This window comes from Schistocerca serialis, chromosome 2 (genome assembly GCF_023864345.2).
Source record: "Schistocerca serialis cubense isolate TAMUIC-IGC-003099 chromosome 2, iqSchSeri2.2, whole genome shotgun sequence".
Classification (NCBI taxonomy): Eukaryota; Metazoa; Arthropoda; class Insecta; order Orthoptera; family Acrididae; genus Schistocerca; species Schistocerca serialis.
In genome coordinates, this window is record NC_064639.1 from 1,025,447,532 (window position 1) to 1,025,473,141 (window position 25,610).

Here is a 25,610-nt window from a genome sequence, read left to right on the forward strand (position 1 = left end):
AAAAAGCTTTTGACAATGTTGACTGGAATACTCTCTTTCAAATTCTGAAGGTGGCAGGGGTAAAATACAGGGAGCGAAAGGCTATTTACAATTTGTACAGAAACCAGATGGCAGTTATAAGAGACGAGGGGCGTGAAAGGGAAGCAGTGGTTGGGAAGGGAGTGAGACTGCCTATCCCTGATGTTATTCAATCTGTATATTGTGCAAGCAGTAAAGGAAACAAAAGAAAAATTCCGAGTAGGAATTAAAATCCGTGGAGAAGAAATAAAAAGTTTGAGGTTCGCCGGTGACATTGTAATTCTGCAGAGACAGCAAAGGACCTGGAAGAGCAGCTGAACGGAATGGACAGTGTCTTGAAAGGAGGGTATAAGATGAACATCAACAAAAGCGAAACAAGTATTTGTATGGAGTGTAGCCATGTATGGAAGTGAAACATGGGCGATAAATAGTTTAGACAAGAAGAGAATAGAAGCTTTCGAAATGTGGTGCTACAGAAGAAGGTATTGAATATAATTGGAGAGAAGAGAAATTTGTGACACAACTTGTCTAGAAGAAGGGATCGGTCGGTAGGACATATTCTGAGGCATCAAGGGATCACCAATTTAATATTGGAGGACAGTGTGGAGGGTAAAAATCGTAGAGGGAGACGAAGAGATGAATACACTAAACAGTTTCACAAGGATGTAGGTTGCAGTAGGTACTGAGAGATGAGGAAGCTTACACAGGATAGAATAGCATGGAGATGCATCAAACCAGTCTTTGGACTGAAGACCACAACAAGAACATTAATATGACTGGGGTTTTTATTTAGTCAGAAGTTTATATAGTTTGTCTTTTTCACTTTTAAAGTTACTCTATTCCTTAGTGACCAGTTTTGGGCGTCTCTGAGAACTTCATTGGCTTTTTCTGCTAACTGTGTTTTTTTTCTGCACTGACTATGGTGCTGTCATCAGCAAATAATATTATTTCTGCATACCTGACACTTTGTGGGAAATCATTTATATGTATAAGGAAGAGGATTGGGCTAAATACACTTCCATGGGGGACGCCTATATTAATATATTTCGGATCCGATAAGTGTTTTACTGCTAGTCTTTTAGAAATATGGTTTTCCAAATATAACGTAAACCAAATGAGACTAGAAAGTCGATTGAGTGAATGGGGCTGCTCAGATTGCCTACTAAATCACACTTCCTTGGATAATGCCACTTATAATTTCAGTTTCACTGGTCTGCACTCTCTCCTCTAAGAACCATCATTTTATACCACCACAGAATAAGACTGACAATGAAAACTGATGAAACACCCACCAACCAGCTAGAAGAGTTGTCCAAAAACTGGCATTGTCCTACCTGTAAAGGAAAGGAGTGATCCCTGCTTCAGAGATTCACGTGATTCGACGACAATGAAGAATAGTGCAACAAATTTGATGTGACAGCTACGCTTACACGTTATGTTGTGGGCAATGTGTAGATTATTGAGAAAATTTCAACATAATACTAGAAAGTGGCCATTTTCGCTAAATTATTCAGAGTAGCATTATCAGATACCTTGAAGTAGGTCCATACATACCGCACAGTCACAGCAGTGTTGAATATACCTACCTTTCAAGACTTAGGCAACTTGGAAATGTATTCCTGTACCAGTATACGACCTTAATTCCATGGTGAAATTAGTATGCTTCTTCAAGAGAAATTCTTGTAGACGTAGCAACTGCCTTACAAGTTATAGCACCTTGACTAATTATGTAGTGATGGATCAGAGCAGTTGGTCTTCGTCCCATACATCTGGAACTTCCTGTCTTTATCGTGGCAGACTAAACATTGCACCATAAATAAATGATGGAGCGACCTCTAGACACACGTACTCCATTTGAGTTTGCAGCTTGCACATTCGCAAGGAGGGAATATGATAAGTGGTAAAACCACAGAAAAATTATGCAAAGAGCCCTTCTGTGGGGAGGCATTATGTTGGACAGGCCTAAGGAAGTTCATATCTTCGTTTTTAGTCAAAGAAACACTGTTAACAGCCATAGCAGAGAGATAAGATATTAGGTCATATGTGCAACTTTAAGGAGATGCGGCTCAGCCAGAATTCCTTTTCAATGGTGATACAGCCCAACCACTTCCAGCTTTTCTGGTGGAAGTGATGTCTCTGGACTGGCGAAGGAGGCATCTGGATCTAAGGCTCATTTGACATATCTGAAATACATTTATAAGACAAACAGCAGGTTGTCAATATCTGTCAAGGGTTTGCCTTACTATTAGAAGCTCTTCTTCAGCAATGGCATCTCCATAATAAGCATACCACATAACTGTCAAGCATTTGTGGGGAGTAAAATTAACCTTATTCCTTATCATAGTGGAAAAATTTTATCAGTTTTCTTAATTTATCTTTGAGTATGTATCTTTAATTTGAGAACTTATGTATTTTGGTCACTGTCAAATATCAAATAGCTTTCAATTAAGGTTTACCATTTCCTGTTATAATCTTACGTCCGCCTACTTAGCTGAGTGGTAGTATGCTTGCCTCACATACAGCAGGCCTGTGTTCGATTCCCAGATGGGGTTGGAGATTTTCTCTGCTCGTGAACTGTGTGTTGAGTTGTCCTCATCATCATTACATCCTCGTCACCGGCAAGCAAGTCGCCCAATGTGGTGTCAACTGAAATAAGAGTTGCACTCGGTGGCCAAACCTGAATGGAGCCTCCCGGTTAACAATGTCATACGATCATTTCATTTTTCACTGTGTGTTTAAGAACTGATGAACTGATAACTAAGTACAAATCAGATCACATCCTCTATAGAGTCACAGAATTATCAACATATAAAGAGAAAGTCAAGAATCTTCATAGTTATAGCATATACAGCGCTGAAAATAATCATATGAGGTTCTGAAATTGCCCATTCCGCTTCTTGAAGTCAAAACTGATATTCCTGATCAGGAAGACATCTCATTTGATTCGTGATGACCAAATAAACAAAAATATTATAATGGCATATGAAATTTGTTGCCATCTGACTTAGTTTGACTTAAACACTAGAAGTGAATACACCATCACAGATCTGCATGTTTGTCATTGGTCATCCAAAATATAAAAATAAGGGACTGGATGAACAAAATGGATCATCAAAACAGAAGAATGAGAACAGTACACCACTTCTACAGTTTTCTTGTACAAACTTCACAGTACATACTGCCACTCACCAGAATAAAAGTTTCACTTTTCTCAGCAAATGATGAGATGAAAAAGGAAGCCATATTTTTTTCTTCTTTAGTTAAAGTTGAGAGCATCAAATAAAGAAACAGGAGAAACAGTAATATAACACTTAGAGTGCGAAATAAAGAAACAGAAGAAGTAGGGACATAATAATGAATTATTTATTTAAATAACATAAATGGGCACCTTATACAAATTATATAATTGTTTTGATGGACGTATTCCACAAATGTAAATGATATAATCTTTAGTATGAACGTTTACACAGCTAAAAAAAGTAGCCTGCTCAGTGTTTAAAATAACTGTAGATCATATGTCCAAAAGGTAAATTTAATTCCAAGGATATAGAAGTATCAAAAACACTGTAAAAAATTAACAAACCTCAAAAAAATAATCAAAAATTCAGTACCTTATCCAAACACATTACTTACTTGAAATTACAATAATTTTGCAGCTTAACTCAAGTTAGTACCTAACTAACATTGGAATACAAAGTATGTGATTCAAAGTTGTACATCAGATTTATATATAATCATTCATAATGGAAGTTTTCAACTGCTCTGATCGACGATAGTCTTCTCGAGGTCAAGGTCCTTCAGAAAAGAATCAAAATCAATAACAGAAACCGCTGGCTCGAGTTTGGTGTACACGAAACTCAGGTCTCTCTGCAAGATAAAACATCTTTAATTAAACAGTTCCTACACCTGAGAAATATAGATTAATAATGTTGAGAAATGGAAGGATTGATGGGAGTGACTAAAACAAATTACTGTTGCATAACAGTTAATTCATGGATACATTTTGACAATAATTAACAGCCTAGTAGAACATATACTGATGAATACCACTGTTTCTGTTAGTGCATTACTAGCTCCAATTTTCATTTTATTATCAGTACTCCAATCTGATTAACTATACAGAGTTATTCTTTCTTCTCCTTGTTTATATTTATATAGCTATATTAGTAACAGCTTCAGGCATAGTTTCTTTTCTTATTCCCCTTATTAGATTCTAGTTGGACCACAGTTTTATGCACCAGATATCAAACACTTCAAACATCAGTTTAGGTGATTTTTTTTGTTATTCTGCTTCCTATTACATCATTAATCAAAATAAAACATTGTGTACCGTTTCTCAGGCCAGTCTTACAGCAGGAATACTATGGTAGTAAAAATACTTTTCATGATGTAAGTCCCCTCTAAATATTTCTATGAAATTGTATGGTAATTACTACTATATAAATGAACTACTCACATGGTGAACAAGATAAGCAACATTTGTTTGAATTTCAGAAAGATTAAGAGATCTGATGGTTTACTTCGAATCAAAAGCACTACCTTCATATCCAGCTTCAAACAACATTATTCCTCTATGTGCCCAGCCATGCATGTTCATTTTTATGCATGTCCAGTCATGCTTTCTGAGAACAAAATTCAGAATGTGTCTAATGAATGGCTACCTTGTGAGTTATCAGAACGAAGTAGCTCATTCATATGATCCAGTTTTACAACATAAAAGACACACAGAAGTACCTACAAGTTTAAAGAACATATTTATCACTGTCAAAGTGTGTCTCTTCTGATCATTTAAGGTTGCAGCTCCAGACCTCTCAGTCTCAGTTAATATAGTGCAACTCTTTCACTGCCACTGATCATGCCTAACTCTCAACATTATTGTGACTTGGTATTTCAACAGAATGATATTTATCCAGATGTTGCTCATAATGGTCACAATATCTTCCATATTTTAAGATATTTTTCACACAGGCACTCAACTGAAAATGCATGGATGCTATCTGTCTCAAGCATGCATTGACAAACTAATATGAGTAATGCAGACTCAAGGCAGTCTCTGTTCTAGAATTCTCAAGACAGTCTCTGTCCTAGAATTATTTCAACAGTCTCTTACAGTGACACAACTGTGTGAAAAGGTATTTACAACTGATGATGACTATTCATTGGTCTTCATTTTTATGTCTTATTTTTGTATAGGTCTCAAATATACCACATACATGCTACATACTTTATCACTTACTACATCACACTACATTTAGTTACTGAACTATATTATTTCCAATACTCTTCTTACCCTATAATCATCTGGTAAACAAGGAGCCGCTTTCTCCTTCTTTGTGTTCAGAAAATCACCCAGTTCTAGATAAGAAATGTGACCACGTTCATTATGCTCCATCCTGTAACCAGTGAAACAACGAAATGAACCAGAGAAATGTAAATGAAGTACTAATATGAAGTTAAAGTTATATGTCTTTTTAATTAATGAAATAAGTTTACCTTTCTATTCTGGAATATTGCTGTGGGTCTTGTACTCATATTTTGACATGAATTTGTGAACAAAAAAGAAAAACAGAACTAATGTCTTGGTTTATAGTTAATAATGTTCAAACAAGCATAAGAGGATCAATATCCCCAATAAATTTCGTTCTCACTGTTATTTTCAGTATTCACATGTGTCTAAATCTATCACCATGTTGTTGTTAACTATACAGAGTGTTTCAGTAGGGAAAATATTTATGTTAAAAGATGATAATTTGGACCACTCCATAGCAAAAATTACACAAACACAAGAGTCATTCACAGTAATCACCACGAATTTCATAGATAGTTGCTTTTTTCTGTTAATTCTGGATTAATAATTTTAATTCAGTGCAGTACACCATATAGTCATCTGTCAGTGCCTGAATAAAACCTATCCAAGCCGCTGGATAAGACATGGTAATGTTGATGAAAGACCACCAACATTGTTTACGTTTTCTCCACTGGACTTTTTTATGGGTTTAGCCTTAGATTAAATAACAGGCAAAAGATACAGAGACAGAAGGAGCCATCCTCTCGAATTGTAAGTACTTATGAATATGTTAAAGTAGTTGACAGGCATTGGTTCCAGTTGGTAACATAACATCTGTTTCATAATATATGGACTGATTCGAGGTTTTCTTATTCATAAGGGAAAATTGGGAATAATACTCAACGAGTTGGGATCTGTTAAATTATTGTCACTTGTATCATTCATGCTTCTAATAGTTTCAAGTACCTTTAGGTACTTGAGAAACCATCAGTTTTACTACATTTGTTTGTATGATCTTCTACAGTTGACTGTACCTGTGGCACCAGTACCAATTTCTTAAATCGCCGGCCGCGGTGGTCTAGCGGTTCTGGCGCTGCAGTCCGGAACCGCGGGACTGCTACGGTCGCAGGTTCGAATCCTGCCTCGGGCATGGGTGTGTGTGATGTCCTTAGGTTGGTTAGGTTTAAGTAGTTCTAAGTTCTAGGGGACTTATGACCTAAGATGTTGAGTCCCATAGTGCTCAGAGCCATTCAATTTCTTAAATTGTTGTAACCTCCCCCCTCACTTATCGTCCTTAATGACAGTGAAAAATTAAACCGCGTGTACCTAATGGAAATTTGGGAAAAGCAATCGTCACCGAAGTTAATCTATCGGTAAAGAGGGAGGAAAGGGTTACATCTAAATGAAAGGAAAAATGCAAATGAAACTGGTGGAAATTAATTTTGAAAAGGGGTAAAGTTAATAAAGAAAGTAAATGTGTGGCCGTTACGTTAACAATTAACTAGCGGTAATTAGATATTTGAGATTTGGGGGAAATCACGGTCGCCAGTCCTAAGGACAATTACTATAGTAACTGAAAAAGAAAGGTTATTACACATATAATTAACACTACAAGCATGGCAACTGAAGGTTGACGCGTGTAGTGTGAAAACTGAAAGTTTGTCAGAAGTAATAAATTTCGCTACACTCTGACTTAATTTAGCAAAAGAATTAATAAAACCGGAAAATCGAAAGTTAATTTAGTGACTGAAGTTAATAGTGAGCTTTCTTTCTGAAGCACATCGAAATCCAGTAAAATACGGTTAGTCTTGGACTACCTCAACAATCATTTCAAAAGCAACTTGACTCTACGCAATTTAGAAACAAGAGATTTTACTTTGAACTTGAATTAAATGATTCTGAACTATTAACAATACTAAAATTTAGTACGTACCAAGCTGAGCTGCAGTCACAGGTAACTAAAATACGGTAACAAAACTCGCACTCTTAACTTGTGCTTATGCAATCTAAATATTGTAGCCAGCTGAACTTTGAAATTAAAGCAGTGAAATCGAATGATGCTGGCGTTTGAATTTCAACGACCCTCGGGCTCATTTCGGAAAAGGAAGGGACCCTGCTTGGCAATGCAATTGGGACAATGAGCAACAAAGGTTCATGCTAAGTTGCTGTAATTTTGCGAGGCAAATGGAACAATTTGAAAAGCTGAGGTCTGCCATACAGTTCTGAAACTTTACGTGCTTTTAGTCTTCCTTGTTGGTTGATTGAAGGTTTGAAGCCGTCGATCGAGGAGGTGGCGACAGTCACTCATTGTCGGCCGTCGCTGTTGCAGAAGCTGGATGTTGGCGCGCCTTCTTCTCGACACGGTCACCAGGCGAAACGGGCTCTTGATGTGCGCCAGCTAATGCTTCCCGTCCGCGACACCATGTCAGAAACTATCATCGCGAGTCGAGCGCAATTACATGCTGCCAAACCCCGAAAGCGCGGCAACTCGCGGGAGCGTCACACAACACACCTGCTCCACTCGCTACTCCAGCCAGACTCTCACTGTTCTGCCCGCGCTTCACGCGGCAGAGTTAACATTACCAAAGATCCTACACACTTTGAGTCTTCACACTACCTATCGATGTAATCGTTCGATAGCAGTTTTCCCTAGGCAAGACCCAGCGTAAAAATACAAATAATATTTACGAAACAAACCAATTATACATCGACATGAGTGCATAAATATATATATACAAACAGTAAAACAATTACAATATATAAAGAGACAGAAATGTCATATCTTGAGATAACAAAACACGGAAAAAAAATAATAGTACAATAGATGAAAATAGGAGGATATGCATTTCCGGCGTTACATTGTATTCTATGATACATAATGAAAGTTTGGTAGTTATTGTTTCACTGCCACATACGATCAACAACCAAAGACTACTGTCATGTGTCATATACAATCTTTCTAAACACACACCAAGCACAGGTTTGTAGGTTTGACTCATAGAAGCTATTCCTTATGCACAATTAACAGTTGGGATACCATGCAAGATGCAACAGTGTAAAATACTTTCAACTCATTCTCAGGCTTTTACCATTAACCTTCTACGAGTTTCGAAAATTTCAACATATTCTGTGAATCAGTAACTAGTTATTATTATTACTGTTTATTTTTAAGATAAAGAACTTATTGTCCAAAGTTCTGGTCTGATTTATGCCTTTTAATGTAATCCAACCACCTAAGATAACTTAGGTTTCAATCCTACTCATATCATTATAACCAGAAAACCAGACCCACTTAGTCAGGTAAAATTTAATGATTACAAATTATTGTCTTGGACTGACAGACATTCATTAATAAAGAATACAGGAATTTCACAATTATGCTGCTGTGAAGAATATTTACTAATGGAAAGTTAAATACAGTTTATATCTCTATTTACACAGTGAACACATTCACAGCATGGAATTGACTGACTTTATTGTACGAACATATAGCTACACTCACTGGTGAGAGCACTCTCAACACAGGCAGTACTATCGATATAAGTGTACCACATTCAATCAATAACTACACCGTTATTTCGCTTTCTGAACACACTATTGAGAAAGTGCAAATTGTTAATCTTTACTCCCCGCAATTACTCTGTTTATTGCTGAGTATCGAATCGTTTTTCATATGGTTGAAGAGAGATTCAGTTAATTTTCATCTGTCTTCGTTGATACCCATGCTTGCAATAAATCGATGCAAATCCCGTGCGTCCTCACGACACAGTTTCAATCTGTTGCTGGCCTGACATCTGTTGGCTTACGAAAGAAAATTCAGTGGCTAGCTGCTACGCTCTATAGAGAACATTTCACTTCAGAACACAGACTCGCAACAGAAAAACATTCATCGTATTTTCTCTTGTAAAAACGATTCAAACAAAGCGTCAGGCGGAGAAACGATCTAAATGGTCAACACAGTGGCTCCTTACGCCACTGCAGTTTTCATACATTAAGTTACTTTGCGAGTAGCGAGCCAACGTCGAAGACTGGTGAAATTATTTGTGGGTGGGCATGGGTACATACAAATACCTATTGTCGCTTGTACTCGACACATCGTACGACAACATTCTTACATGAGAGAAGTAATTCAGGTCATGAACGGCTTACACAGCCATTACGATTGCTATAAACAGGAAAACGTTATAAAGATTAAAAATTCAGACTGCAGTGTCCAAGCAAGTATTGAGCAAAATGATGTATAACATATGCGAAGCTATATGCATATTTCATGAAATAAAGTAACTAAATTTTTATTATATCATTTGTGAAAGGTTCCAGGTGCTTTTAATATTTTTCGATGTACTTGTTAACAAGTATTTCTATGCTTGCTGCGGAGGATGGCCACGCAAGCAAATTTGTTATTTTTAGATGTATTTGGAAGTTCATATATTATTGTAATAAATTATTGGAGTGGTCAGTGAGATATCTTATACTTTGTTTCTGAGTAGCTGGATATTTTCAATTCCCTGAGTTAAATGCACTACCAACCAGTTAATGACTTTTAGAATTATAAGCAGCTGCCTTCTCATCTCGATCGTTATATTCCACGCTCTTAACTTTAAGCAAAAATATAAGGCCTCTATATAATTCAATAAACTTGGCAATAAACTATCTAGAGCACTGAAACGTACAACCACTTTATATTTCAGTTTGCATGCACAGACGAGAAGCACTAGATTGAATAAACAGCTTACTCAGACACACGTCGGGCACCAGATTTGCGCCGATTTACGATGTACACGCTACGACCTGTCTATGCACATGATGTGCGCTATTGTAGTATGTGGACCATCCTTAAGAACGAGTGAAATATCTATGTGCAGAGTGTAGTCAGTTTTCTGAAATATGAAGACAAGAGACTCTGTTCAACATTTTACGAGATAACTTAATTGGAAAAGGATAAATTGAGAGTACTCGGGAAGCTTTCAACCACGGGAATAATTTCTCGCTTCATACAGTGACTTTTGATTCTATATTAATTAAAAACATCTTCATATGTTGTGGAATGCCAGTTCCTAACCGTAAATGTGAATGAGTTGTATTCATCTTCGGACTGTTAGCTTAGTTACTGCCGAGATTTTCAGAATAAGGCTGGGTACTTCGAGCTTTCTCTCACCTTTCCAACACAGCCGCTAGCACGTCCTTGTCGAGAGGGACGCAGCTCGCTCGACACGTGAGGTAAACTTTATCTTTGGGCAGAAAACCAGTCCGTTCTACATCCAGGTGGCGAAATGTTTCCATCATTCTATCAAGTGCACAGAAGAGATACCGGCGAAGTTCCGTATGGACTATGGACCTGTAAAAAATGAAGACTGTTAGGATAATTCAAAAAGTCTTCTCGTTTGCTCCATTACTGTAACGAAAAAAATTCTACGTTTCATTAAAAATGAAAATGTTTTGCTCATGATGCAGAGCACTTTGACAGCTGCTGGCTTTCTCCAAATAAGGCGATAAAGACCACTCTCACGTTCAACATTACATACAGGGTGTCTCTAGAGGAGTGTTCAATATCCACGAATGTGCCAGAAACGATCAGTTGAAGCCAGAAACTTCATACGGACATATGCCCTATTGCGAATGGTTTCCAAGATCCACCACATTTAATGTACACTGTTATTTATTTTCTGTATTATTCAATACGTTGTCTGGTTGACACGTGTGCACTAGTGCAAATGTTGCAAACATTACAACGTGCATTTTACAAAGTATCCTGCAATGTGCTGAAAACTCTGGTAAACATCCTACGATTAGGAATTCGACACGTCGGAAAGGGTGGACGGTATTCTTCGCCAGCAGCAGGAGCACCACAATCGCAAAAGCTGTAAACATACACCGTATCTGAATGTTCTTCGTTAGTGTAGATGTGTGACATTTTCAGTAGCACGTGTAGAAACACAGTTAAACGATGCTTATCTTTGATACACTCCCAATCCCTCGCACTACTACATTCACAACGCACCATGGACAATTACACGTTCAAGGGACTAGTTTAATGGCAGTAACACATCCCGAGCAAAGAAACTGAAAGCAACGAGGCAGGTTGATACACAGTGAAAGGTTTAAGAGGTTGGCTGGAAAAGACACATGTGTGCGCACCACTGGCCCAAAAACAAATGTACCTACATTAAATGCGTTCTGTCTCGGAAACCATTCGGATTAGGCCACATGTCCAAATGATATTTTCTGCTTAAGAGCGTTTCTGTCATATCCATGAATACCGACCATTACTCTTGGGTCACTCTGTATAACGAAAACTGTGTTTCTGGTGATGTTAGAACGCTTTTAGGAATAAATAAAGGGCTTTCAAGAATTAAGATCCATTCCTTAGCAAGGCTAAGATCATATTAAAGCAGTTTACCAGCTTTCCCGTAGATAGATTTACTTGTTTCGGGCGTTTTATGGATATAGAGGTGATTACATTTTCCTACTACTACAGGAACTGTATCGTCGTTATAAAAAGTTGCGAAGTGATATTGGGAAGTACCGTGAGTCATCCAGCAGGAGTCTAACTGTTCTTCATACTATTTTCGAAGGAATACCTACATACTTGTGGGACTCATAGGATGGTGCAAGTCTTGGGTTAAGATAGGAGGCAGCTCCACGGGAATGAGATCAGAATAGCTGCAATTGAGCATAATATCGTCCAATTACAAAATCCACTCCAATGATATCAATTATGCAAGACCAGGCGGTCAGTCCTTATTCTGCGTTGTGCTTTTCTCCAGGAGATCATGAAACCCCGACTTTCCAGAGTGCATTGGTGATATGGTTTCAGGAGGTTTGCATCATGTGTGGTTCCCTGAAATTCTGTGAAGACTGCATACTCCACTTCATAGGGAAATAATTTTGTTGCTGACAGAATGGTGATTTAAATGAAATTATCGAACTTAGTTATTAACAGTCTAATTAAAAGGCCAGCTGAGAATATATAGTTCAGATACTACAGACGTAGAAATTGCGCTGAAAGTCGTTATAAATCGCAATCTTCATACACTGATGTGGCAGAAGTCATTGGGTACCTCCTAACATCGTGTCGGCCTTCTTTAGCCCGGCATAGTACAGCAACTCGATGTGGCATGGAGTCAAATGTTCAATGTGTGTGAAATCTTATGGGACTTAATTGCTAAGGTCATCAGTCCCTAAGCTTACACACTACTTAACGTAAATTACCCTAAGAACAAACACACACACACCCATGCTCGAGGGAGGTTCAAAATGGTTCAAATGGCTCTGAGCACTATGGGACTTAACTTATGAGGTCATCAGTCCCCTAGAACTTAGAACTACTTAAACCTAACTAACCTAAGGACATCACACATATCCATGCCCGAGGCAGGATTCGAAACTGCGACCGTAGCGGTCGCGCAGCTCTAGACTGTAGCGCCTAGAACCGCCCAGTCACTGCAGCCGGCTCTGAGGGAGGCCTCGAACCTCCGCCGTGACCAACCGCACAGTCCATGACTGCAGCGCCTCAGACCGCTCGGCTAATCCTGCGCGGCGCATGGAGTCAACAAGTCGTTGGAAGTCACCTTCAGAAATATTGAGCCATGCTGCCTCTATAGCCGTCCATAATTGCTAAAGTGTAGGCGGTGCAGGATGTTATACACGAAACGACCTCTCGATTATGTCCCATAAATGTTCGATGGGATTCATGTCGGGCGATATGATTGGTCAGATGATTCGCTCGAACTGTCCAAAATGTTCTCCAAACCAGTTGTGAACCGTTGTGGCCTGATGACATGGCACATTGTCATTCATAAAAATTCCTTCGTTGTTTAGGAACATGAAATCTCTAAATGGCTGGAAATGATCTCCAAGTAATCGAACATAACCATTTCCTGTCAATGATCGGTTCAGTTGGACCAGAGGACAAAATCCATTCCACGTAAACATAGCCCACACATTATGCAGCCACCAGCAGCTTGCACAGTACCTTGTTCATAACTTGGGTCCATGGCTTCGTGGGGACTGCGACACACTCGAACCCTACCATGACCTCTTATCAAGTGAAATCAGGACTCATCTGTGTTTTCCGATCGTCTAGGGCCCAGCCGATATGGTCACGAGCCTAGGAGCGGCGCTGCAGGCGATGTCAGGCTGTTAGCAAAGGCACTCACGTCGGTCGCCTGCTGCCATAGCCCATTTACGCCAAATTTCGTCGCACTGTCCTAAAAGATACGTTAGTCATACGTCCCACATTGATTTCTGTGGTTATTTCAAACAGTGTTGTTTGTCTGTTAGCACCGGAAGTCTACGGAAACGCCACTGTTCTCGGTCGTTAAGTGAAAGCCGTCGCTGCGTTGTCCGTGGCGAGAGATAGTGCCTGAAATTTGGTATTCTCTGCACTCTCTTGACACTGCGGATTTAGGAATATTGAATTCCATAACGATTTCCGAAATGGAATGTCCCATGCGTCAACCTCCAACTACCATTCCTCGTTCAAACTCTGTTAACTCCCCTCGTGCGGCCATAATCACGTTAGATATCTTTTCACACGAATCACTGAGTATAAATGACAGCTCCGCTGTGTGCTGCCCTTTCATACCTTGTGTAAGCGATACAACCGCCATCGCTATCCCATGAATTTTGTTACCTCAGTGTAAAAACGTTTCGTGTAAAATTTTATGGATATCAATGACACAACTTGATTTGATTTATTTATTTAATATTGATTTACTTATTGTGGCATGATTAGAGCCATCAAGCTTTCTCTTACAGCTAACAAGCTACATGTTTCACATCGCATCCATTATCTTACATCTCGCATATAGAATTCAGCATTTAGAAATAAATGTCATATAAATATTGGAAACAGTAGTAGCTGTAGCAGAGAAAAATACAGTTTATATTCGTTCATGAAAATTATAACAACACGAACAAATTACAGGAAAGTCGAGTTCGTCTATGAGAGCTGACAGCAATGGACATGAGAGGTGACGTGGTAGAGAAAAAGGAATGTGATAAAACATGATTAATGAGAATATGGGAAAAGAAAGTAGCGTGACTGAAAATTAAAATATGAAGAAGCGTAACTGGGAGAAGATGGGAGCATTTGTTTTACTGTTTGGCAGAGGGTAATCCACCCATTTTTGGGGAAACTTTATGAGACTGAGAAAAGGATGTTCTTCAGTTTTTTCTTAAATGCAACAGGACATCGGATTGTGAGCACAGAGCAGGGAAGTTTATTGCACAAGGGGACGGTAGCAACAGAGGAGGAATTTGCGAATGTTTTTGTTTTACATGTGGGCACAACTAGGGTACTAGATAAGTGAGACCTCATGTTCCGGTTGTAACCAGATAAAATGCATGATACAGTTAGAGTGTGATGTGCATCCGCACTGAAGTGTTCCTTGGCCACCTTCGCCTTAATTATATATGTGGTGCCTGTTCTTTCGGACATGTCACCACATATATAATTATGGCGAAGACGCCTAAAGTCAGATAGAAAAGACATCACTAATATAATTATGGCGAGGACAGCCAATTATCAATGCGAATGCATACCATGCTCGAACTCTTACGGGAATCGCAAAACGTCGCGAGGCAGTGGGCATATCATTAGTAGTGTGTGGGTAAGTTGAGAATTTGGGTCTGACAGGAGGAGTGCTAGGACAGTCCATGCAGTTGCGAAGAGCACTGTGTCCTGATCTCGGAGAGGTCTGCGCATCTGGCTAGCAAGCAGGAGACCTGGGTTCAAATCCCAGTCCAGCACAAATTTTCAAGCTCCGCCACTGGTTAAATTAATTCCCACTGGCGGCTAATGTCATTAATTCCTTTGTGTCTTACTTCATAGTGGCTATGAGATCAAAATGGTGTCTGTTCTTCTGGACGTACCCAAAGCCCATACACCACATATACCAATTATCACAGATGCTGAGGCTGGGTGTAGTGAGAAAACATCCATTCACGTGGGAACAGCTTATAAGTACCATCGTGGCCGCGCTTCCTGGAAATTGAACAAATTTTTACTATCGTGGTGAGTTATTTTTTAATATATTTATATAAAATTTTCCCAAGTCCTAATTATGTATTAAAAACAAAGGATCTCGACTTGCAGTTGAAACAACAGAAGGTGAAATGCAGTTGATTGTTCTTTTTATCTTTGAACGGTCTCCTTTCTTCTTTGGACAAACTGTCATTCTAACAAGTAAGAAGCAATTCCGGTGACTCTGGATATCACTTTAAACTTCATCCAGGGACATATCTGAAGGGACGAACGTCTCCACTTCATAAACTCATGATCTAATGTCCTCCATAATTATAGCAGCACTTTCACTGATTCAGTTGGTTCCTCTTTTTAGTCTTTGCTTCTGGACTAGTATTGCAAGTCAATAGGATGGACTATCCTGTGTTCCGAAAACATATCGTGATTTCCTTGTGCTGATCTATTGTCCCAACGAATAACAGATCTTTATATAACTTATAGAACAGCCGATTTTGTATCACCTCGGTCTTTGGGAAATATGAATTTATAATCCTTCAGAACGTCTTGGAGTGCGAACTGTCCTTCATCTTCATTTGGTTCCAAACGTTCACATATGAAGTTCACCCAGGCAGACATCATCTTTTGGACGCCCACCGCTGCTGTGAATTGCAGCATCAGATTTGAAAGACCTAATCGCACAATTACTATGTTATTTACCTTCAGCTACAAGAAGATCTTCAATATGCCCTACTCGGCAATTTACTTGAGTTCCCCAGTCATTATTCCGTTCTGTGACTATTTCCAGTGTCGATCTTGAGAATGTCTTTGTAATGGTCATGAACAATATTAAACAAAAAATCGGTTTCATCACCTTATTTTTCAAATAATCCTGTGATAAGCCTTCCCCACAAATAAGCAGAATGGTTTAAGCTCAACATTTTGAACTGACGATCGATAAATGTGGAATTCGTTTTACATTGTATCCGTTCCAGCATTGGTCCTTTTAATACGATTTCTTGCACTTCTCATGAACAACAGAATATGTTTACTATCCTTTCTTGTCTTAATCATCTCAATAAACGTTTGTATGCCTTGTTTCCTCACCATGTCAGATCTGCCCCATCCAAAACACTTTCTGTTATGGCATAACGTCAGCGCTGGCACGCCAGTCGGGAACGACAGGGAAGAGAAGGCTGTGAGAAGAAGTCAGCCAATCGCACGCTGACCGACCTCCCATTGTAATTGATTAATTGTAATAAAATTCATTAATACAAGTTGTTTGATTGGTTGTGTAGCGAATCGAGTAGGTAGGATTCCTAGACACAACACTTTCGCTGCAAATAAGACATTCAGATGTCACAGTGGCTTCCTCTGACGAACGTAACTAACACGCCATCTCCACTGCCAGATTTAGCAGAGCCCAGTAAAAGACCCGGCAGAAAGCACAGGTTTCCAACAGAGAGACAACAAACTACAGAGAATTATTGTACTGGCAACTAAATGAAACAGAAAGAGTGAATACTGGAAGAAACCACTGAATGGAAACTAAAAATTGATTTCATTTACCAAATGGTGTCCAGAAAACTGATAAATAGTGATATTTACTAACCAACAAGGTTTTCCGACACTCTGTTTGACTTTCTGAAAACATCTTATTGCTCCACAACTTTCCTTGTGGAAGTTTTTTCGTCAAATTGGCGAACTCTCAGATACTGCACTTTTATGGCGACGAAACAAGTGTTTATCGAAAGTTGATAAACTAGAGTTTTCTGAACAAATGAGGTAGTAACAATGTTTCATGAAAGCACACTATAGATACGTTCACATTGAAATGTAGTGCTTATTTGTATTAATGAGGATGGAATTAAATTAATAGTGTTCCAACACATTTATTCAGTTAATCGCTAAGTTTGGCAGCAACCTCAAACAGAACACAAACGGTACGACGACTTCAGACTTCCACCGACAAGTATCGATGAGAAAAAGGGGGTGGAACTGAAAAGAAAACTTTTACAAGCTGTAGTGAAATCAGTAGGACTATGTGTCGGCAAAAGTCGGTAAACTTCTTGCAATAGCCAGCTATTGCGAACGTTAGCGACCTTATGCTACAACATGCTTAATTTTAAATCCATTACTAGTGACAGGTACCACAGATACACGTTCCTATTCTGCGCTATCGCGAAACGTTACAATTTTCGTCTGTTATTTCTAACACAGCACTGAGAGGGACGGCTTAGTGCCTAATGCCCTAGCATTAGGAAGACCCGAGTTCAATCCCAGATTCGGATATTCCGTGGTCTTCCAGTTCAGTCTAGGAGAATGGCGGGATGGTTCCTTGCGACGTCAACGCTGCTTCCTTCCCCCCAAGTTACTATTACCACAGCTGTCGAAGATAGGTAAAACACTGGACTCACTTTATCACCTCTACCATACCACATGATAATTTGGCCTTCGAATGCAAACTGTCCGTGTGTTGTCAGCTCTGAGCAACATGAAAATTCTTTTCCATGTACTTCTGCTCTCTTCGTGACGCTCATTGTGCTACTTTCCTCGCTCACTAATTCATTATAGCCTGAAACTACACCACTTGTTGGAAAGATGTGGATAGCTGACACGTATGCGCACGCGTTCACTGCCACCTCTAAACAATGTTATATAGTGCCTTTATTAGAAGCCCCCTTTATTACGATGTCGCTTTGTTTAAGGTTCCGCAAGGTAGTATTATAGGCCCTCTGGTTTTTCTTAGTCGTGTACACGACTTAGGAAACAATCCTGAGCAGTCGCCTTAGGTTGTTTGCGGATGACGCTGTCGTTTATTGTCTAGTAAAGTCATCAGAAGATCAAAACAAAGGTATCTCTACGGTGCGACAATTGGAAGTTGACCCTAAATAATGAAAAGTGTGAGGTCATCCACGGCAGTGCTAAAAGGAATCCGTTAAACTCCGGTTACACGATAAATCAAATCTAAGGGCCGTAAATTCTACAAAATACTTGGGAATAAAAATTACGAACAACATCAGTCGGAAAGAACACATAAAAAATGGTGGGGGGGGGGGGGGGGGGAAGGGGGAAGGCGAACCAAAGACTGCGGTTTATTTGTAGAACACATGGACGATGCAACAGATCTACTAAAAAGACTGCCTTTACTACGCATGCCCGTCCTCTTTTGGAATACTGCTGTGCATTGTGGGATCCTTACCAGATAGGATTAACGGCGTACATCGAGAAAGTTCAAAGAGGAGCAGCACTTTTGTGTTATCGAGAAATAGGGAAGAGAGTCACTGACATGATACCGGGTTTGGGGTGGACATCATTAAAACAAAGGAGTTTCCTTGCGACGGGTTCTTCTCACAAATTTTCAATCACCAACTTTCTCCTACGTATGCGATAATATTTTGTTGAGGCCGACCTTCATAGGGAGAAACGATCATCATAATAAAATCAGGTAAATCGGAGCTCGTACGGAAAGGTATAGGTGTTCGTTTTTTCCGCGCCCTTTTCGAGAATGAAATAACAGAGAATTATTGTGAAGGTAGGTCGATGGACCCTCTGCCAGGCACTTAGTGTGATTTGCAGAGTATCCAGGTAGATGTAGATGAGTAAACTATGCGTCGGCACCGGCTTTCACGTTCTCCCTGTCCTTCATTTATAGCAACACATGCTCTACACTGTCTGTGTGTGCATTCACCACAGTCATTTACACGACACAGATACGCAGCTGACACTTAATAATAGGTCTGTGCAAGGCAACGGCTAACCATCACAACTTGGTTCTTGCCAGGAGCGGGATGCAGGATTTCTGCATCTGCTGCAATGCGCTCGTTTTCTGAGTGTTGTCACTGCTTCGACTTGACCTGATAAGATAAAAAATGTGGAGTTTCTCTTCAGAATCGGTGAGAGACGGTAAAGGGTGGCGCAGTCAAAAGTAGGCTACCTCCCCTTTGAAAGGGAATGCAATATTTCGACTTCTCGAATAAACGGCTACAACAATGGACAGTTTTATGCTAAAATCCATTTTTAGCATTCCTCTTTCAGCATTTCAGTTTATTTCATTAGCGAAGTTGGACGCTTCTCTTTGCGGTTTGCAAAATTACTTTCGATAGTAGAAAGAAGTGAAATTGTGGAAGCATAGGTGCAAATACACTCCTGGAAATGGAAAAAAGAACACATTGACACCGGTGTGTCAGACCCACCATACTTGCTCCGGACACTGCGAGAGGGCTGTACAAGCAATGAACACACGCACGGCACAGCGGACACACCAGGAACCGCGGTGTTGGCCGTCGAATGGCGCTAGCTGCGCAGCATTTGTGCACCGCCGCCGTCAGTGTCAGCCAGTTTGCCGTGGCATACGGAGCTCCATCGCTGTCTTTAACACTGGTAGCATGCCGCGACAGCGTGGACGTGAACCGTATGTGCAGTTGACGGACTTTGAGCGAGGGCGTATAGTGGGCATGCGGGAGGCCGGGTGGACGTACCGCCGAATTGCTCAACACGTGGGGCGTGAGGTCTCCACAGTACATCGATGTTGTCGCCAGTGGTCGGCGGAAGGTGCACGTGCCCGTCGACCTGGGACCGGACCGCAGCGATGCACGGATGCACGCCAAGACCGTAGGATCCTACGCAGTGCCGTAGGGGACCGCACCGCCACTTCCCAGCAAATTAGGGACACTGTTGCTCCTGGGGTATCGGCGAGGACCATTCGCAACCGTCTCCATGAAGCTGGGCTACAGTCCCGCACACCGTTAGGCCGTCTTCCGCTCACGCCCCAACATCGTGCAGCCCGCCTCCAGTGGTGTCGCGACAGGCGTGAATGGAGGGACGAATGGAGACGTGTCGTCTTCAGCGATGAGAATCGCTTCTGCCTTGGTGCCAATGATGGTCGTATGCGTGTTTGGCGCCGTGCAGGTGAGCGCCACAATCAGGACTGCATACGACCAAGACACACAGGGCCAACACCCGGCATCATGGTGTGGGGAGCGATCTCCTACACTGGCCGTACACCACTGGTGATCGTCGAGGGGACACTGAATAGTGCACGGTACATCCAAAGCGTCATCGAACCCATCTTTCTACCATTCCTAGACCGCCAAGGGAACTTGCTGTTCCAACAGGACAATGCACGTCCGCATGTATCCCGTGCCACCCAACGTGCTCTAGAAGGTGTAAGTCAACTACCCTGGCCAGCAATATCTCCGGATCTGTCCCCCATTGAGCATGTTTGGGACTGGATGAAGCGTCGTCTCACGCGATCTGCACGTCCAGCACGAACGCTGGTCCAACTGAGGCGCCAGGTGGAAATGGCATGGCAAGCCGTTCCACAGGACTACATCCAGCATCTCTACGATCGTCTCCATGGGAGAATAGCAGCCTGCATTGCTGCGAAAGGTGGATATACACTGTACTAGTGCCGACATTGTGCATGCGCTGTTGCCTGTGTCTATGTGCCTGTGGTTCTGTCAGTGTGATCATGTGATGTATCTGACCCCAGGAATGTGTCAATAAAGTTTCCCCTTCCTGGGACAATGAATTCACGGTGTTCTTATTTCAATTTCCAGGAGTGTAGCTTCGATTAAGGAAACTCACGAAATTTTCTGGGTCAGGTATCTGGATAGAGGACTGCCTGCAAAGAGAGCAATACAGAGTCTGTATAAAAACTGGCGCACCTACGGATCTGTGCAAAATGTAAAATCACAAAGAATTCCTGCAGTTCGCACACCCGAATTTGTTGCAGACATTCGCAGAAGAATTATTCGGGGCGCAAGGAAGACTACACATACGTAAATTGGCCCATCAGGCGCATGTAAGTAGTAGAAGATGCCAGCGAATATTGAAAAGTATTAATCTGAAGCCATATCGTGTGACGGTTCTGCTGCGATTGCCGGAGGATGGCCGCGCGGTCGAGGGCGCCTTGTTGCGGCCCCTCGCGGCTCCCTTCGTCGTAGGTTCGAGTCCTCCCTCGGGCACGGGTGTGTATGTTGTCTTTAGCGTAAGTTAGTTTACGTTAGTTCAAGTAGTGCGTAAGCTTAGGGACTGATGACCTCAGCTGTTTGGTCCCATAAGATCTTACCACAAATAGCCAATTTTTACTGGAGGATGACAGTCAGAAACGTGTAGATTACTGCACGTGGCTTTTGAATAACATCAACGATGGTTAGGTAGACCCTTTCCATTACATCATGAGTGATGAAGCATGGTTTCATCTTTCCGGCCATGTGAATTACAGAACACGAGGCACTGGCCAACAGAGAACCCTCTGCGCCAGCAACCACTCCATGATGAAAAAATCGGCGTTTATTTCAGCGTTACAGGAACCTGCGTCATTGGACCGATATTTTTGGAGGCTACCCTTAACACGGTTGCATACATGTAAATTTTTGATACGTTTTGTATTCAGCTCACTGAATATGAAAGACAATACTGCTTCTTCCAGCAAGATGGAGCAACATGCCACACTTCTGAGGTATCCCTGGAATGACTCCACGATGTCCTCACTGAGGGACGAACTGTCGGCAACATTTATGACCACTACGTTCGCCGGATCTAACAACATGCATTTTTTCCTGTGGGGTACTTGAAGGGCGAGGTCTATGAAAAAAAAATACACACACAATACGGGAAGCCGGCCGGCGTGGCCACGTGGTTCTAGGCGCTTCAGTCCGGAACCGCGCGATCGCTACGGTCGCAGGTTCGAATCCTGCCTCGTGCATGGGTGTGTGTGATGTCCTTAGGTTAGTTAGGTTTAAGTAGTTCTAGGGGACTGATGAACTCAGATGTTAAGTCCCATAGTGCTCAGAGCCATTTTTTTGGACCAATACGGGAAATGAAAGACAACATTAGCCGTGAAGTAGTCGACTTTTATAACACCGAAAAGGCAGATAAAATACCTTTTGCATCATCCAAAATTTTTCGGCGTTTAATATCTGTTGATAATTTGTAGTGAACTTCTGATTCTGAATATGTAAGCTTTCTTACAGAAACTGTAGTTAATATGTAATGGATGTAATTGTGTATTTATTTCTGAGTGTATATAATTGATTGTAATTATAATGTAAATATTGTAAATTGCTGGGTAATAGCCAAGGACAGTTTATTTTTAATGTATCGATAGCAACGACGAAATGGCAGTAGATGTGTCATTGTTTATCTTTGCGTATGGAGCGTCTGTCGCACTGCGAGCAGAGGAAGCAGAGTAGAGATGGGTCGAAATCGTTCATTCCCGTGAACTACTTCATTCGTTTCACTCCTTGCCGTGAAGCGTTCAAATGAAGTAGTTCATTCATGAAGTACGGAAGCCTGGCGAAGTTGCCCAGTTCGCCGCTCAGCCGCGGCTACGCTCGCTTCGCCTCGCTCGTACAATAAAGCTTCGTAATACTTCATGATTTTACGAACAGATGGACGAACTATGCAGTAACGCGCACGCAACGTTTTACGCTCTTACAACGTCTGAGCTAACTTAAATAGAGTATGGTCGAAGGGGACAAAGGAAAGATACACAGAGAAGCCTGTCACATACAAAGAAGATATTACATTTAATCTTGCTCGACATTTTCTCATGAAGCGCCCAAAAAAGTCTTTATCTGCCAAGTGAAACATTATTTGTTGTATTCATGGACTGAAAACTAGGGCTACCAACGAAATGCAGTCCAATTTTATGTTCCTTTTAAAATTTAATCCAAAATAGAATGTGTATGTTTACCACTGTCACACTATATATCTACTTTAAGTAATAATTCAGAAGTTTTCCTGTAGATTTATTTTTGTTGAGAATAATAACCCTCCAGATTCAAAACGTAAACTGTCACCTGTAGTCATTGGTACGATTTCAGTATTATTAACAAACCTTTTATTTTCATGTTGGCTGTGCGTATCTGTAATATTCATTCGTCCGCAAGCGCTGCCAACGGTAGGCTACCGGTAGACGCGAAGTATAACTGAACTGCACAAACAGTCACGGGTAATGATGTCAGCACTGCAGGAAACAGCTGACGCTGCCTTCCCCTCGCCCCTCGCAACCAAAACCCCACGCAAACCTATCGTTTCTCACAAACGCCGCGCGATTCGTCGACAGGCAGTAGAGGGGGGACTGAAGTGAAGGGAGGATGAGTGACGTAGCGCTGATGTAATGGGTGAGGGAGAGGGGAAGAGAGTGAGTGAACTAGAAAAAAGTGTGGAGTGTGTTATCTGTGAAGAGTTTGAAGTACCAGTTCATTGAAATTGAGTGGTTAGTTCACAGTTCACTGGAGTGAAGCGTTCATTTAAACGACTCATTCACCAGCTCCCCATCACTAAAGCAGAGTAGCTAGAGTCACGAAAGAGTGCGGAAGTGTTTGTTGGGCGCTCCCGCAGACGTGATGTGCTGCTAAGACAGCGCCAGTGTAGGCGCACCAAGTCCGTTAACTCGCGAGCACTGAGAACACGGTAAGAGTGGACAGGCGGAGGAAGCTGCAATTCTGACTGTTGCCAGTCTCATAATTATGCGTGGTTCTGCAGACCATTCGGGTTCTCACCCAGCAGCAACAGCAATAGCGGCAGTTCAGAATTGTCGTTGGCTACGTTCTTAGTCGCTTGCGCAGCTACAACATCGTAAGACCGTAAAGTGACTGATATAGTATTGTAGAAGCATTGCCAGGAGACATTTCTTTCACAGGGTATGAGTTAACTTGAATAATAACCTGCAATAGTTAAAACTTCTAGGGCACCTGAGTTGTCATTGCCCGCTTATTGCCGGCCGTTGTGACTGAGCGGTTTTAGGCGCTTCAGTCCGGAACCGCGCTGCTGCTACGGTCGCAGGTTCGAATCCTGCCTCGCTCATGGATGTGTGTGATGTCCTTAGGTTAGTTAGGTTGAAGTAGTTATAAGTCTAGGGGGCTGATGACCTCAGATGTTAAGTCCCATAGTGCTCAGAGCCATTGGAACCAGTCCTCTTATTACTAAGCAGGGTCCCTTTCCTTTCCATACAGTCACCGAGTGTCGTAAGAATATGAAAACTGATTAACAATTTACTACCAGTTTTGTTTGGTAATGTCCAGTTTCAGTCTAAATTTTCTGCCTCAGTAACTATTCATTCTTGTATTTCATAACAGGTTTAACGAATTTGCAGTTTTGAGTATTAGCTTCATTCACTTAAAGTAACGTAAAATTTCACTGGCAAAACTAATAACTAAAGATACAGCACAAATTAAAAGAGTGGGCAATGTCATTTATTCATTATGGAGATTAGCGAGTGACTTCCGCTGGCTTGCTATGCATTTTATTGTCGTTATTTTAAAAGTAAAATCAGTTGCTTATTTGCTTAAAGTAAATTCAATTCAGTCTTTCAATAATCAAAAGTAAATTCCTTGCTTTTTTCTAAGTTTTGCTTTACGTTACACGGAGGTTACTGAAAGTCATTTTTTACATAACAAAGTTTTAATTACGTATATTTAATCAGTAACTTGATGAAACTTTACTTTCAAAATTTAGTATTTCAGAATAAGTTACCGCAAACTCAGTGCTTTCTGATTCAGTTGTTTTCTCGTGAACTGTTGTGTTGTGAAAAAGCGTGATTACCTTTTGTTGCCGCGCCAGTCATTAGTTTGTTAAATATCTTTGCCATTACCTTTCTCAAGAGTCTGGGGTTTCATTGCCCTGGCGGTCTGGCGACCTTTTAATTATTCCCTTTTCAGCTAAACCATTTTTTGTATCATCAGAATTTTTTGTATTAAATATTACGTGGTAGCTATTTCCTCCCAGTGTGGTTCGTGAGCGATTGCACTATATTCCACCCACTTCAAAATTATCATCAGTGTTTAGACTAAGTTTATAACAGATTATTCCTCCAGAAGGGTCTGTTGTACACTTTCCTCCTACTAACCCGTATTATTTTCCTTCGGTAGCAATAGCATTACTCACTGTAACATTTTATTATGCGTATGCGATCGCGGTCAATTATATCGCAGTCCAGTAGACCAATTAGGAAGGGAGAAGTTACACATCGATGTCGGAACTTTACTCTGGATGTATCTGAATATGCTTAGACGTACGCAGGTGTGTACTGATGTTGCAGGGTGTCATTTTTCAACATCTTCTTTACATGTGTTTTTCACTGTATTTTTCACTGTAAATAAATGGTAGGTCCATTTCAGCCCTTCGTTTCTGTAGTTACCTCGTTTTTTCCTTCATTCTTGCACGTGTTCCTTTTATCTGTGACACTCTGTGTACGTGGAACACACTGTCTAGAACAAGTGACTTGTAAGACTTCAGAGGTGCTCTATCGTAATAGCACGTGCGCTGTCAGGGGCTCGCATAGTTTTGAACTAGGAGTTAATTACGTGCGTGTGGTTTGTGGTTGTGCAG

General features: G+C 41.0%; 1 protein-coding gene across 1 annotated transcript in view; it reads right to left on the minus strand.

The window, feature by feature from the left end:
• Window positions 1-3,730: 3,730 nt before the first annotated feature.
• LOC126456692 (EF-hand domain-containing family member C2-like) overlaps window positions 3,731-25,610 on the minus strand; it is a 238,752-nt gene continuing 216,872 nt past the window's right edge. Inside the window, exons 12-14 of the mRNA XM_050092431.1 lie at window positions 10,464-10,643; window positions 5,309-5,411; window positions 3,731-3,885 (exon numbers count right to left, since the gene is read on the minus strand). Of these exons, the coding sequence (XP_049948388.1) occupies window positions 3,772-3,885; window positions 5,309-5,411; window positions 10,464-10,643 (397 nt within the window). The 3' untranslated portion in view covers window positions 3,731-3,771. The remainder of the gene's footprint in view (window positions 3,886-5,308; window positions 5,412-10,463; window positions 10,644-25,610) is intronic.